This window comes from Anarhichas minor, unplaced genomic scaffold (assembly GCF_050575085.1).
Source record: "Anarhichas minor isolate MPS153535 unplaced genomic scaffold, ASM5057508v1 ptg000030l, whole genome shotgun sequence".
Classification (NCBI taxonomy): Eukaryota; Metazoa; Chordata; class Actinopteri; order Perciformes; family Anarhichadidae; genus Anarhichas; species Anarhichas minor.
Genome location: NW_027466476.1, coordinates 3,067,341 through 3,083,345, shown reverse-complemented (window position 1 = coordinate 3,083,345; position 16,005 = coordinate 3,067,341). Strand labels below are relative to the sequence as shown.

The window sequence follows — 16,005 nt, the reverse complement described above, 5'->3', positions numbered from 1 at the left end:
AGCCAGCAACTTGGGGTCCTTTACCCACAGCTAACAAAACAATCACTTTCCTCCAGTTAAGTTGGTTTAGTAACTTTAACTGCCGTTATCTATTACATATACAGGCTAGTCTTCAATATGACTTACCTATCTGGTTTCTGAAAACGTTTAAATATACAACGAGCCTGCTACTTCTAGCTAGCTTATCTGAATGTGTTAACCAACGTCCCGCTGCTGTGTTCATCTTTGCAGTTAAGGAGATGGATGGTTACCCCGGAGTCACTGACGGCGACTCCACTAAACATCAAGAAAGACATTACTACCTGTTATCTGAACTGCAAACACTAGTCAAAGATTTACCAAGGTAATGGTGCCTTGCCTTTCAGGCGAGACTTCCTTCACGGAATTCAAATGACTGCTTATCAGCCGTACCAGGAAATAAAGCTAGATCTTGATGATTATTTGTTGTGTGTTTTGTTTTCCTCCATGGTTTGTAGCTCCTTCCAGCAGCGGCTGTCCTACAGCACGCTGGGTGACCTGGCCCTAGCACTCATAGACGGGACGGTGTATGAGATTGTGCAAGGACTCCTAGATATTCAGCATCTCACAGAGAAAAATCTGTACAACCAGAGGCAAAAGCTGCACTGTGAACACCAAGGTTGGTGCTCTGCTCTCTTTCTTTTCGTGACTAATGGGGCCTGTTCCGAGAAGCAAGCTCGTGCCCTTTTAACCTGGATGATTGCTCATTCAAACCAGGAGTTCCTTCAGTAATATCAAACCTGCTTCTTGGAACGGGCCTTTAGTGTAAGGTTGTGTTTGCATCCCAGTGTGATGTTTGATGAATTATTTATTTTGTGTGCAGCACTCAAACAAGATCTTGTACGGAAACACAAGGATGCCATACAGTCATGCAAGTCTCACAACCTCACGCTTCTCAAATCTAACCAACAAGCAGAGCTAGAGGTAAGGCATTGAAATCTGGTGCTACGATTATTGCTACATTCTTTTTGGTTTACTAATAGTTGTGTGTTGTGTTGTCAGTCTCTGGAAATCCGTGTGCGAGAGGAGCAAAGAATGATGGATAGGAAGATTGTAGCGGAAATGGATCAAAAAGTGATAGACCAGCAGAACACCTTGGAGAAAGCAGGAGTCCCTGGATTTTTTATCACCACTAATCCTCAGGTTAAAGCCTACAAACGTCTACTCACTGTAGTTAAGATGCATACTAACACCACAAGTAGGGGAGCATAGAAAACATGCTCTTTGTGGTACAGACAAATGCCCAGCAGATGGCAATGTATGTCCTAACTAATTTCTCCTCAACTATTATGTGTTATTTCAGGAGCTGACGATGCAGATGAACCTACTCGAATTGATCCTCAAGCTTCAACAGAAGGAGTCACAATCTGGACTCCTTTGACAAGGAGGCCCAATTCTGCAATAGCCACCGACTGCATATGCTCCCGTTCCAGTAATTGTGAGATCCAACAAGTGTCGGTCAACTTGTGGCATTGATTGCTTTAACGACGTGTTCATCACTTGTTGGAAGTGTAATATTCACCATCAAAAACCGTAGGAGAAGGCTGGTTCTCGAGTGTACAAGTAAGACGTCTGCAGTCTCGGTAGAGAACAGAAGCAGGTTGTGACGACATAGATTGTAAAGCACTTAACTGACATGTCACAGATTGTGAAACTAGGAAGTTAATATGTTGCAAAACCTTTACAGATACATTGTTTACATATTTAAAGAGCATTGAGGGAGTGGGCTCTGACAGAAATTAGAGGATCAATATGTTGCTTACGGGCACAGAGACTGCTGTAACTGGGACTACTTCATGAAGGCCTCCAGAAACCTTTGACTGAAGTGTCAGGTCCAGTGTGCTGGCACGTCATTGCTTATTTATATGAACAGTATTATAATACATTTTCTACTTGTTTTACCCATATTTGTGCTACTTTTGCTTTATTGTGTATAATGTTTTTTTTATCTGTTAAGTTTGCTTTAGTTGTGTGGGCACTAGGGATGTTAACTAGATTTTGAGCTAACACCTTCACATTTACATTTATATTTCTTTAAATATCAGTGTTTGTTTAAGTTTACTGCCCACATAAATAAACAAATAATCAACAATGAACAATTTAATTATTGATAGACATATGAACAAAACCAGTTTGGATGGCAGTATTGCATATTTGTATGTGTTGATTTTCCATTGCATGAATATTTGTTTTCATAAAACAGATTAAGTCTCTCAAAATGTCTTGTGTGAATTATTTTACAGTAATATTTTTCAGTGCAGTCATTTTTGTGTCGCACTGGGTTCCAAATTATTTCACTCGGAGGCTGCGACTGCTCATCACTCAGTGACGAGCCAATTAAAACATGCGCCTGTTCGCCTATTGAGCAACCCTAGGGAACACCATGGAGGATGAACCATGCGTGCTTTTGCGTGTTGACACTGAAGACGCACCTTTTCAGGTTGAACTGGTTTGTGTTGTATTTGTTGTTTGATTTTCGAACGTTGCTCTTATTTTAGTCACTTGAACTATGGAAGTACAATTTTACTTCAAACCATTTGTATTTACTTCAGCTGATTATTTTTTGTATAATTCTCAAACGTGTTTAAATTCATAGTGAGCACCGGATCCGTATAATCGCGCATTCTGCTGTAATATGGGTGGGGCGCAGTGGGGAAGCCCTTTTACTTAAAGGTGACTGTGCCTTTAAGAAGCAGTCCAGGCGGCGCATGCAGGTTTTTTTTATTCCTCGGCGCACCTTCGGCTCCATCACCAGACGATGCACCTCGGTAACTTAAGTCAAGCCGGACCTGCAGCAGAAATGTCAGACCCTGAACAACAACGGTAAAGCAATGCTTGTATTTCTTACGTTATTACGGAGGGCTCTGTCTATGCGGTTACAGACAGAATCATGGGAAATATTCACACCTGCTCACGCACGAATGATTGCGATGTCGCTCTGCATGTTCAAAACATGCAGGAGTAGGGAAGTCTAATAGACTAACGATCTTCTTTTTGCGTCCGTTTCCATTTTGTTTTTAATTATTAATTTGGCATTCAAACAACGTTTATTCCCTTCGTCGTCTGTTCCCTCAACGGTACAGTATGTGGTCATAGATATAAAGCCTTCTGAAGATGAATAGTCTATGTAGTGTAAACGAATCTTGTAGTTTATGGCGCCGGGGGGTTATTTCTAGAAGGGAATAAAGCGTTACGTAATAATAGCAGAGGCGTCCTGTTGTCGCCATATGCCTATCGAGGGCAGGAATCGGATGTTGCACCGCCCAGACCCGGATGATGAGTACTGGATCAAACAAATGACAAGCCATAACACATTGTTTACAGTCAAACAAATAAAAAAAAATGCACTATCTACATCTCACGTCGTTACATTATTTTAAGCTTTTATCGGCGCACCGGATGACGTGGACTTGCCTTGTAGGCTACTGAGTGATGAGTGCTCAGTGTAACACGCAGGCCTCATTGCGCGTTCTAGATAAAATAGATTAACTCAAATTGGTGAACGGCCAGATAGACTATGGCATTGTTTTCTTTCTTTTTAATTATTTGCTCTGAGTAAATAAGCTTTTTTTCAAGATTACTTATAAAGCAAAATGTTACTAATATGCTGCTTTTAAAATCAGAAATGTAACTTTTGGTTCTCATGCATAAAAGATTTCGGGAGCTCCTATTCAACTAACCTATTATTTCCATTATAATGACTATCACCAACGATATACAAAACGCTTATTTCTTCATGCTGTATGTGCTTCAAACAGTAGCCTATGTCCAGCTCAAATATAAACATAAAGTGCATTAAAAGTTAAACCATCATTCTGTGTTTCTTGGCTATGCAATAGGTTTAAAACTTATAACCTGCAGTAGTTTTTCCTCATGCATTTGACAATGTTTGTCTGCTTGTGCTCTGTCTTGTAGGTCAGCTTGATAACCAGGCGATGGATCCAGTGTGATTGTTTCAACAACATCCTGTCCAGCTCTCCAACTCTGTAGCTATGGAAACTTGTCCCAGAGGCTGCACCCCAGCGGTGCGCTTTTGTCAGAAACTGAACCGACTCAAGACACTGGATGATGACATGATGGCCACGTCGCTGAAACGCTGCCTCTCCACCCTGGACCTGACTCTGTTGGGAGTCGGTGGCATGGTGGGCTCTGGGCTTTATGTCCTGACAGGAACAGTGGCTAAAGACATAGTTGGGCCTGCTATCATCGTATCCTTCATTATTGCAGGTCTTGCCTCTCTGCTGGCCGCGTTTTGTTATGCAGAGTTTGGGGCAAGCATTCCCAAAACAGGATCTGCCTACATGTTTACCTATGTATCTGTGGGAGAGGTCTGGGCCTTTCTCATTGGTTGGAATGTGATTCTGGAGAATATGATCGGTGGCGCCGCTGTGGCACGTGCCTGGAGTGGCTATCTGGACTCCATTTTTAACCACGCCATCCAGAACTTCACAGAGACACACATTATGCAGTGGAATGTGCCCTTCCTGGCCCATTACCCTGACCTCCTTGCAGCAGGGATTCTAGTAGTTGCCTCATTCTTCATTTCCTTTGGAGTTCAAGTGTCCTCTTACCTCAATCACATCTTCTCCACTATTAGCATGGTTGTCATCATTTTCATCCTGGTATTTGGCTTTATTCTGGCTGAACCAGCCAATTGGAGCGAGAAAGAAGGAGGCTTTGCACCTTTCGGGCTATCTGGAATACTGGCGGGCTCAGCTACATGCTTCTACGCATTTGTGGGCTTTGATGTAATTGCATCTTCAAGTGAGGAGGCAAAGAACCCACAGAAATCTGTTCCCATTGCCACTGCCATCTCCCTTGGATTGGCAGCTGCAGCATATATCCTGGTCTCCACAGTGCTCACACTAATGGTACCTTGGCATACGCTGGACCCAAACTCAGCTCTGGCAGATGCTTTCTTCCGCCGGGGTTACAGTTGGGCTGGAGTTATTGTGGCAATAGGTTCCATCTGTGGTGAGTGTCTATTTTCAATTTAGAAGTACAATTTAAATGGCTGTTAGACTAAGTATATTATGGTAATGCTTAATGGTTAGCAGTAGTCCTCACTGCACAATGCTATATTCTGATAATTACTCTCTGTTCCCATTTCTAGCCATGAACACTGTGCTGCTGTGTAATCTCTTCTCCCTCCCTCGGATTGTGTACGCCATGGCAGAGGATGGGTTGTTTTTCTCCATTTTCGCACAAGTCAATCCCATCACCAAAGTCCCTGTCAATGCCATATTGGTGTTTGGGATCCTCATGGCCACCATGGCTCTCGTCTTTGACCTGGAGGCATTGGTTCAGTTCTTGTCCATCGGCACCCTCCTGGCATACACCTTTGTGGCAGCGAGTGTCATTGTGCTGCGTTTCCAGCCTAAGAAAACCAGCTCCAAGGGAACCGCTTCCACATCTCCCAACCCTAGCGCTGAGCCTTCTGATGCCCCCTCAGAGTCTCAGACCATAAACGAGGACAGCGGGGAGCTGAAGCAGTACGAGTCTTTCTCTGACAAACTCCAGTTGGTAGAGAGACAGGCGTCAATAGAGCGGCGGGAGGTGGGACAGCTGAAGGCCTACTGGGAACCGTACCTGGGCAAGCTGCTGGGGGACTGTGATCCGGGCGAGGTGGTGGGTTACTGCGTGCTGACTATAATAGTGAGCTCAGTCTCCTTCTGTGCAGTGCTAGAATTTGGAACCAAACAGCTGCATCTGCCTATCTGGAGCTTCACAATGCTGCTGGTGATTTTCAGCTTAGCTTATGTTCTCAGCCTGGCACTCATATGGTTACACGAGCCACAAACCAGCAGCAAAACATTTCAGGTGAGCTCCTTTATGGTTTTTGCAACTATTGCATAACTCTATGTTTAAAATAATTTTTGAATACTGCTGTCTTTCACTTTGTTGGGTCCTCAGATAAACTTGTTTGCTCCACTGCATTCACTGTCCTGGCAGCAACACACATTTAAATTCTGCTCAACATTTAATCTCAACTAAATTGAGACATTTATTTAAAGCCAATTGTTATCGTCATGAAAACTACACCAACTATGATTGGAGTATAATTGACGTGTTATTGTTTTATAGGTACCCTTGGTTCCATTGACTCCAGCTGCCAGTATTCTCATTAATATATTCCTCATGATGAAGCTGAGCTATCTAACCTGGATTCGTTTCACCGTATGGATCGCTGTAGGTAAGAAGGCACCAGAACTCGGACAGAAAACATGCTGGCTGAAGAAAAACTTCTACTCTCCTCATTTGCATAATGCCTCAAGAACAATACTGCAATTCCAATACACGTTTTGGCTCAACTTCAAAGGCGGCAAGCAGTGGGTATACAACACCGCCCTCTAAACAAACACTGCTTTGCATTTTGTTAATCTAAATTTGCAGTTACTTAAAGGGAGCGTTATCAACAGCACACACATGAACTGAAATGAATATTATCTCAGTAGGTAGTTTGAATGCAAAGTAATCAACAGGCAGCCAGCTTCAGGTCTGAAAAGTGAAGCCAATGCCGAATTGCCTTAAACTTGCATTCTGTCTAACAGCAGGGGGCGACGCGTCAGTAACCAATTCAGAGTTTATGCTCTCAATCGCTAGTTCCAAGTCTAAATACGACATGTTCATATAGTAAATTATGATCCCATTTAGAGTAAAATAGACGACAAAGCAGGATAGGCTTTAGGGCATGGCCACTTTGTGATGACGGGTAGCTACCACGGTCAGGTAGTTGTCCGTGTTTTTGTGTTACAACTTTAACCCTTTCACATTGTGTTTTCAGTTTATGAAGGTTAATTGTAACCTTTTCGGTCGCCGAAAAATGTCTTCTTCAGTGCTTGGTTGTTCTTGGCTCCACCCTCTCGTGTCACTTGTGGTTGCAAAAAGCCGAGATGGCGATGGCCGAAAAAACTAGATGGATATGGCAAAAATTTGAGGCCTTTTTAAAACGGTAGTCCACAAATAACTGGGTGATGTCGCGGTGACTACGTCCACTTCTTATAAACAGTATGATCGTAAAACATCTGCCTCGTGAACTTAATGTGCATGAACATTACATCCTCGGAACAAACAAACATTTTCTGCCCACTAAAGACCTTTCACACCGGGGGCATTATTTTGCACGTCATTATATTTAGTTGTTTTGTTATTTTGTTGTTTTTTTAATAAATACTTTCATTCAGAATGCAAATACTACACTTTGAAACGAGGTCGATTCTTCTGAGTTTTCACACCGCGAAGAAATGCATCAAGCAATCACGTTATTTGCAATAGACTTATTTAAAATGTACACTATAGTGGACAACAACACAGAGGCTTATGTAACTTGATTACTGCTTTCAACCATGACAAAGTGAGCGCAAACCAGATCCACTCCTTCTGTTTTTAACTTTCACGAAAAAAAGCCAGAGACATATACCCTGCTTACCAGAGGGAACTCAAACTCACTCAGAGCATTTTGCTAAAAAGAAACTCAATAAAATAGCTTACAATAGTTTAGGCTATATAACAACCTCTAACCCCAGACAGGCTGCCAGACGCTGGGTCAATAGGAACCCAGTAGTTGGTAATCTGCCTGCGCAAATCTTTTCAAACCTTTTAGTGAAAAAGTGTTGCACATTTGCATCACTGTCTGTATGAGTAGTTTTGTTGCAAAATATTCGCAGGTGAGTATTTTGCATTTTCGTGTTGTCTATTTGTCAAGCCCAAGGTGTGTCAAGGGAATAGAGAAAGTGTTTACTTTCGTCAACAACCCTCAGAGAATGTAGATTAATATTAATTAATGCCCTGTCAGTGGGGATCACTGGGGAAACATGATTAGCTTAAGGCTTCTCTTGACTAGTAAGCCATTTTAAGACCACTGTCACACTGCAGCAAGTTAACGAGAAGCACACACATGGAATTTTACACTTGACAGGGTTTTAGGCTCGGCTCTCAGAACAGTTACGGGCATTTACCGGCATTAATGGCCACTAAAGACAAAACGGTAGGACTTTTACATTCGACTCAGAGTTTAGGTGGAATTCAATCCAAGTAATCAATATTACACCAAAGAGTAAATGCAAATACAAATTGATAAAAGTTCTGTATTTCATCAAGCTTGTGACTAATTGAGGGCAGACTGAACTATCTCAACAACTACTATAACAATGAAATGGATTTTCATGACGTTTTGTACACACATTTATGTCCCCTTCACTTTATCAACATTGGTGATGATCTGCACATTGATAGCATCATCAACAGGTCAACATTTGCATTCCCGTCAGCCTCAGTTGTAATTTGTGTTTAGTGCTCATTAGCAAATGTTGGAATGCTAGCACACTAAACTATGATTGTTAAAGATGATACCTGCTTAACTACAGCATGTTAGCGTTGTCATTTTGAGCATGTTAGCATGCTGACACTAGCATTTACCTTGAAGCTATGCTGCCAGCATGGCTGTAGATCTTTGGTATTGTTGGTATAACAAAATGTAGTCAAAGCTTTTATAAACCATTTATGGGTTTTTCAAACACAAATATTGATTTTAAATCAAATCAAATATGAAAGCCATCAACATTTCACAAAATGAGAACACAACCCAAAACTGATATATCCAACGTTGAGACATTTTTTCTCACTACACATCTGTGTGCAGCATTCTTGACTATAATTTAGAGTCATTATGGTTACAAATGTTTCATGTTGTCCCTTTCCCAGGTCTCTTTGTGTATTTTGGCTATGGAATCTGGCACAGTAAGGAGGGAATTCGGGAGATGCAGCCCAAAGACACGGCCGCCCGGTACGTGGTGCTACCCAGCGGCAGCCTGGTAGAGACGGTGCAGTCTGTCCAGCCCGATGGACAATTGGACACCTCGGCGCACCACATCAACCCCTCCACTGCCTCGACAGCTGAGGAGTACGCAGGAAATAGATGATGTGTGACCTAACATCGTCATTACTACTGCCTGGTATTGTCTGTTGTCTCCCACTCATGGGCTTTACTATTTCTAGTGTTCTCTCTGTATCTCACTCCCGTTAGCGTGTGACTGGTCTGCCACAGTCTATACTCATTGCTCTCCAAATGTAAGCACACCACAGGATGGGATGCACGCTCTCTGCTTGTTGTGAAGCCTATTTGTATATCTTGTAATACTCGAATGTACAGTAGGGAGCTTTATTACTGTCCTGTAAGATCCTAGCATCAAAGTTGTTATATCCTCTTTTCTTGCAACCTTGCCAGTTTGTCAAAATACACATGGTTATAGGTTCTATATGGTGCTTGCTTTGTGACAAATGTGTAGTTAAAGGTACTAAAATCAAACAAAAATATATTCAGAGCATTTACAAAGCAGCCAGCTCATGGCTGCCGCTCTTCTCTGCGCTCATACACCACCCCCTCAAGGCAAACACTGTTTGCTTTGTCAGTACTGCCGTCGCCATGTTGAGAGCCGTGAGGAAACAATAGATACGCTCTGAATGTCATATGTAGAACCTTTAAACTCGGTCGATGAATTATTTTTTTTTTTTTAAATGCTATCACAGATCTGGAGCTGGAAAATCATTTTGAGCATATTAAGCAATCATACGTTGCATGTTTTTGTTCTTTAGCCAAGCAGAGGTATGCTTTTGTGAGTTTACATTTTTGCCTTTTTCTCACATTCTCCCGCAAACCTCAGGAGAAACTACAAGCTCTAATAATTTGGATCCTCTTAGTCCATCTCCTCCTTTTGGCACTCATAGACTGCCCCAAGAAAAGTGGTTTCTGGCAAGTTATTTAATCCCGTATTCTAAAATATGTATTTCATTTTCTATTATTGCTGTATACAGATCTCATTAGCTTCAATTTTTCTGAGTTGTCATTATCCTTTTTGTATGTCAGGGTATCTGTGTTATATGTTTTGCATGTACCTCTATTAGTCTTCATCAGTAATTTGTGTTCACTTTTTTAGTGGCTGATAACACTTCAGTGCTTTAGTTAATCTCATACATCTCATCCCATGATCCTGTTCTTTTCTGTGTCACTGATCTTGCACTTGTCCAGTCTTTTCTCACACACGTTTAAACAGCAGCCCTTTACCCTTTCTCCCTGTTGGTATGAGATTATACAAATGTATAGATTATTGAGCCTTTATTTGATTGTGTTTTCCTGAGAGATAATTTGATTATTGAATATATATGTAAGGCAAGCACAAACCTTCTGAATGAAAATCTTCACACAGGGTTGAATATTGGCAGGCAGGCAGACTTTGGTTATGTTAAACCTGGAATGTGTTCCATCTCTCTGAGGCCTCTGTAATCCCAGCAGATTTGCATCAGTCCCTGTCTGCAGTTTGACCTAGATTAGAGAAAGGCACACATGTGAGAACGCTCATATTATATAGATAGCATTCCCATAGTCTACACTTGTAAACAACAGTGTCAATAAGGGAAGGCTTTATTTAGTTTTTTACAGAGGTAAATGTACTTAAAAAGATTCAAATGAATTTAATGTTTTCATTCATTTCAATTTGTGTTTGCATGTGTTGCATAAGAAACCGATGGCCTTAAACCTGCAGTAATCAATGCAGACTAATTCCCAAAGTTGAAGTTATCAGTCTTTATGATTTAGTTGTTAAATTTGTCTGTTAGATCAAAAACAACTCTTACATTGGACTTTCATGCTTTGTAATTAGTAAACCTAAACACAAACATGGAAGACAAGGAGTCATTTTGGCATTCCTCGAATTTTGTACAACTTTGCACACTGAAAACTATTGTCTGGTAATTTTTTGTTTCACAGTTATGCTTTGGATGTCGGGGCCAGTAACAGATATTGACACTGTGGTGCTTTTGTAAGCTAAACGTTCTGTCACTTCTTTCTCTTTCTGTTTTGTGCAGGGAGCACAGTTATAAATGATCCAATTCTTTTCTTACTTCTGAATTGTATTGTACTCTGTACTTGCACACAAGTTCTCAAATATTTCTGTTATAGTGTAGGTCTGTATAAAATGCAAAAGACTGTGTTATAAATGCAAAATAAATGTTTTGAAACGGCATATACAAAAATATAAATACTGGACTAAAATTGTGGATAAAATACACTATAATTAGCAGATTACATAAACAGCGTGTTGTGCATAGAATTTCTAGAATGACAGGATAGTCAGTTATTTGCATGGTGGTCGTGACCTGCCAAACTGTCTGGGAAGTTTGACAGAATGTCTATATTATATATATATTAATATATAATACTAGACATTCTGTCATACATGCAGGGATGTCTAGTATTATATCTAAGCAGGTCTGTAGTACACTCAACCACCTGTAAATAGTCTGATCCATGGCCATTTAGGCATTTCTATACATGGCTTGCTGCTAAATACTTAACCCAAATTGTTGCTAATGTGTAACCATTTATTGATTTAAAATGTTCGATACATGAATTGTTTCTTTTATTGTTATCAAAAATGTAGCATAACTTATTTTGTACAATTAGTAATCAAGCCTCCTGCTGCTTAGAAAAAAACATCTAACAAGAAATAGAAACATTTATCAATTCTTGATTGTACACATTACATTTTCTTGCAACTTACATTAAGAGACATTTTTTCCATAAACTTATGGACAATTTTTTTTAAAGCAGATAAAAGCTTCAATAAATATAGGTTATGGTGTTAACAGTCCAGTACAAAAACAATTCTCTCTTCATTACTGAACTTTATTTAAAAGACACGACTGCTCTGGATTAACTTGACTAAATGCCATAGTTGATCTGAACTAATCGCTTTGTCAGCTTCCATTGCATGCTTGATGACACAGCTATATATTTAACCCCATTTAAGGATTAACCCTCGGGTCATTGGCTGTCTTTTAAGTGAGTGAAATGATAGATCAGGTGTTCATTCAGGTGATAAAATATTCGTGAGAAATCAGAGTGTTGGTATCACTAGTAATGTTAATCAGGTGTTTGCAGTTAGTTACTAATACTTAAATTTTCACTATCTGTCAGGTTTATTTAATACAAGAACAAATAGAGGATATGTTTGACTTTAACTGCTCTGACACAATAACGTTAAGTCTCTTGGGCTCCCTATTAGGCTCAGATTACACAATTGAGCTAAGAGCATCTCAAATTACCACCGCAGAGCAAGCCTCATGCCGTGTGGTGCAAACACCAAAACGACGAGAGAGGAAACATGACCCCATATACAGTATGTGTGGTCTTGATCTCGGAGCACTAATGAGGACTAACTGACTGAAATAAAGGTCTGTGGTGATTCAGCAGAGCGTGAATCCTGTGAGCACTTGCATTTCCATGGAAACATCCTACTCTGAACCCTCATCAGATAGCACTTAAAAATCCATCAACACATCTGTGTCATTGTTTGTGTCCCACTCAAGGTTGTACAAACTGCCCATCTACTCAGAGCCAAGTGCATCATCTGCTGTGAACGCCACCCTATCAGATACATCCAGCATATCATATATCCAGACATTCAACAGACATGAATACCCTATTAAAAATAACAGTGCTCCGTACATATGTCCACAATTAGTTTTATATATACAGTGTATGTATTCAACTTAACATAATGACAAATGTAGTGGCTGCAGTGGTAATCCATTGTCATAACTTGTAATGTCATTGAAAATTACAAAATAATTAGTGTTAGTGTGCTATAATGTACAATAAGACATCATGACGTATTAATGTAATGTGCCTTTTTATGAGCTTTGTAGTCGTTGTCCTTTCTCACTCCAGCTTCAAGAGCGTCTTCTTTTTTACTGTGTTTATGCATTCAGGGTCAAATTTTTTTCCTCTGATTTGAGCTTCTGGAGTGAGAGAGAAGAGAACCATTGCGTGTTTTTGTTTGGCTTTTAGCAGCAGTGGCGTCCATGTTGAGGTGGAGGGTTTGATGGTGAAGTTGCAGGGAAGAAGGGGAGGCGGAGGCAGTGGACACACGATCCTCTGACCCGGCTGACTCTAGACCACTTTCCCCACGTCTTGCTTCCCTCCTTCTGTTATCGTATTCCAGCCCTGCTGCACTGCTGCTCTGCCTGTGGTACAGAGGAGAAATAAGGCCATACCCAAAACACAGCGGGATGGTTAATCATTTATTTAAAAAATGATGCATAATGCCACATGTGTTCCAAAGTAACATGTTATCAAATCAAACTCACAATGGACTCTTTTGCATTTGTGTCAGGTGATTTTTTTGCTCTTCAACAGATGTCTGCTGAGGTGAGGCTCCCTGTTGATAAAAATATACAGTCTAATGCAAATTTCAACATCCACAAAACCAACATGTAGCAGATGAATGAGAGTTAATGTGTAATACACACCAATTCACATATGTTCATCCACTTACCCTGGTGGCATTATGTTGTGCTCTTTGCCTCAGTTTCACAAGGCTGGTGTACAGGGTTGTGTTTTCTTGCTCCAGAATTTTTATGCGCAAGTTATTTGCCTGCAATTGTTGCTCCACATTTCCTGTACCTAGAAACATACAATGAACAACATTTAAACACTTAAAACATGACTGCACGACTAAAAAAAGAAGCAGTTGGGAAATAAATGACTGGATACATGTTTGTGTGCATTCCAAAGAAAAGGGTAGCTGTCTGGTGCTCGAGAGGAGTGTAAACAGTACTGAGCGAGTTTTATTTACATTCAATTAGGCTGTCAGCCAGTGGATGACTCATGCAAAATGTTAATATTGTATAGACAAATATTGCATCACTGTCATACTCTTTGGTTGGGCCTGAGGGCTGAGCTCTGGGAAAGCCACCAACAGCCTCTCTCTCTCCTTCAAAGCTTGCACATACTCCTTTAGCTCTGCCACACTGTTCTTTAGCTCGCATGTGTATGTTTCCCGGGTCTGCTTCTCCTTTTGGAACTCCAAACACAGGTCCTGTTGGAAAGAAGCATCACAGCATAAACCACTAGGTTAAAAAGTCTTTATTATGAAATGTAAAGATGCACTCAAGAACTCCAATATACCTGCTGCTGAGCAAATTGGGCCTGCATTTGATCCTTCTCCTCTGTCATCTGTTGCAGCTGATTGTGAAGGTCAATCTGTCTCTCCTCCCTCTCCAACAACTGCCTCTGCAGCTCTTCACACTCTTCGTCGAGACCATCAACTCTCTCTAACAAAGACTTTTGCTTTGCCTGCATTGACTAGATGCACACACACACAAAGAACTGTATAGACCAATTTAAATACCGTCACGGACTCAAGCTAAAAATAATTAGTAAGTGATGTCACTGACCTCTTGCTGACGACAAGCGCTGTGGTACTTGGCATTCTCTTTGTCAAGATGAAGTTGAGTTTCAGAGATTTGACTCTCTAACTGATGGATCCTTTGCTGTAGTTTGCAACAGGCCTCTTCCTCTATGTGCAAGGTCCTCAATTTATCCTGCAGCACATTCGATTCTCGTTCTACCGCATAATAAAATGATCCATCAAACAACAGCATACAAGGTTATTTTAAGTAAGTAAGAGAAATGTATTTTGTTGTCTTAGTACCTGTACCTGAATATTATGTCCTTACCAAGTGCCTGTAATGCATCACGCTGCACTGCTACTTTCTCTTTCAGTCCGGAATTACTCTCCTCCAAGCACAATGTTTCTGTTACAAAAATATTAAAGATATAGTATCTGATTGCAATGAGTTCCCATCATATTCATTTTTGACGTTTACGCACCTCTCTTGAGTTGTCGTTGCTCCTTTTGCAGCCTTTGCTCTGTTTCTTTCATGGATCTTTGTGCTTTCCTCAGTGAAAACTCCAGCTGGACTGTGTTCACTTGGTGTTTTTCCATCTCTTCCTTGAACTCCTTCCGTTTACCTTCCAGCTGAGACCTGAATCTCTCCCGCTCAGCTTCTGCCTCTGCTAGTCTATCTTTAAGAGGCTCCACAGTACCCCGCACATCTACAAGATGTTTTTCCAGCCGGCGCATGTCTCTTAGCTGCTCATTGGCCCACTGGGCGACATCGCCTGCTGTCATATGTCCCAGCTCCAGGGTGTCTTCCACAGCTACTGAGAGTGGCTGCAGCGATGAGGGCAGGCTCTCACTCTGAAGCAGTTCCACCAAGGCATGCCCTGTTTTTATCAAAGTAGATTGCACTTGGTGGCATGCACTGCAAGGAACAAGGGATGATTCAACAGTCTGGCAGCTTACGTTGTGGCTGTAAACTTTAGGATAGCACGGGGTGTTGTTGGTAGCACTGGGAGGTACATGATTCTGTGGCAAAAACTTAAAGGAGCTTGTTGAAGACCAAGAAGATAAGGAATGTCTGCTTGTGCTCATTTGGGGGGAGACCGGTGACACTGTCTCTGTCCCATCAGAGTCAAATGGCTTTGCTTTTGTTTGTTTCTTGATGTCTTTGTATGTCCCCTAAAATAAAAAAGAAAGCATAAAAAGTAAAGAGATCTGTCCATTCTCTATTGGTATACTTTTTACATGTTTATTTTCATTTAAATAAATCAATGTCCCTACCTTTAGGTTGGCAAACTGAACAAAATTACTCCAATAGTTTCTGACAACAAGACCGACTGACAGACCTCTGTGCTGGGTTTGTTCTCTCCTGTGGCTGCACCTAATCTGCTCAACATACGCATTGAAGCTTTGTAGAAGAAGCAGTAGTCTTCAGCGAAAGGAGAGAGAAAAGGCAAGTTATGTTTCAGTAAATATTCAATAAATAACTATTTGTTAATTTGATGTGTGTATTACCTGTCAATCACCAGCTCCAATAACACAATGTGGGAGTGTTGATTGAATGCATCCTTCCCATCCACAAAGTCATATCGCTCCAGTAGAGTTCCCATGTCCAGGTGACAGGAGAGTTTATCGGGGAACTTCCACGAGGAAAAGCGGACCGGTCCAGTTCTGGAGAAGACGTCCAGAATCGCACCTTGAAGGTCGACGACGTCTCTTCGGAGGCTTTCGATGCAGTCCTGACGACCCAAGAACTGACTCATATCTGACAAGATAGCTTATGTTTGTTTCTGTCCGACACAGC

The 16,005-nt window shown here is 41.1% G+C and overlaps 3 protein-coding genes across 3 annotated transcripts; 2 read left to right on the top strand and 1 right to left on the bottom strand.

Annotated features, from left to right (window-relative positions):
* Positions 1-9: 9 nt before the first annotated feature.
* On the top strand, positions 10-2,237 carry dgcr6 (DiGeorge syndrome critical region gene 6). The gene is made up of 5 exons (XM_076104494.1): positions 10-343; positions 477-637; positions 842-942; positions 1,021-1,161; positions 1,322-2,237. The coding sequence occupies exons 1-5, from the start codon at positions 240-242 to the stop codon at positions 1,397-1,399; spliced, it is 585 nt and encodes a 194-aa protein (XP_075960609.1). The 5' UTR covers positions 10-239; the 3' UTR covers positions 1,400-2,237.
* A 1,773-nt stretch (positions 2,238-4,010) lies between these two features.
* slc7a4 (solute carrier family 7 member 4) lies at positions 4,011-8,939 on the top strand. Its single transcript, XM_076104695.1, has 4 exons — positions 4,011-4,992; positions 5,132-5,838; positions 6,103-6,211; positions 8,722-8,939. Exons 1-4 carry the CDS (start codon positions 4,011-4,013, stop codon positions 8,937-8,939), a joined length of 2,016 nt encoding a protein of 671 aa, XP_075960810.1.
* A 6,773-nt stretch (positions 8,940-15,712) lies between these two features.
* Positions 15,713-15,964, bottom strand: ccdc157 (coiled-coil domain containing 157). The gene has a single exon (XM_076104270.1). It carries the CDS (start codon positions 15,962-15,964, stop codon positions 15,713-15,715), a length of 252 nt encoding a protein of 83 aa, XP_075960385.1.
* Positions 15,965-16,005: the final 41 nt, after the last annotated feature.

Bases quoted from the DNA above. Each gene is read 5' to 3' on its own strand.
- dgcr6 (XM_076104494.1), top strand. From the start codon at position 240: ATGGATGGTTACCCCGGAGTCACTGACGGCGACTCCACTAAACATCAA. The intron at 943-1,020 runs GTAAGGCATTGA...TTGTGTTGTCAG, and splicing joins ACCAACAAGCAGAGCTAGAG to TCTCTGGAAATCCGTGTGCG. The intron at 1,162-1,321 runs GTTAAAGCCTAC...GTGTTATTTCAG, and splicing joins TTATCACCACTAATCCTCAG to GAGCTGACGATGCAGATGAA.
- slc7a4 (XM_076104695.1), top strand. From the start codon at position 4,011: ATGGAAACTTGTCCCAGAGGCTGCACCCCAGCGGTGCGCTTTTGTCAG. The intron at 4,993-5,131 runs GTGAGTGTCTAT...TCCCATTTCTAG, and splicing joins GGCAATAGGTTCCATCTGTG to CCATGAACACTGTGCTGCTG. The intron at 5,839-6,102 runs GTGAGCTCCTTT...ATTGTTTTATAG, and splicing joins CCAGCAGCAAAACATTTCAG to GTACCCTTGGTTCCATTGAC.
- ccdc157 (XM_076104270.1), bottom strand. From the start codon at position 15,964: ATGAGTCAGTTCTTGGGTCGTCAGGACTGCATCGAAAGCCTCCGAAGA.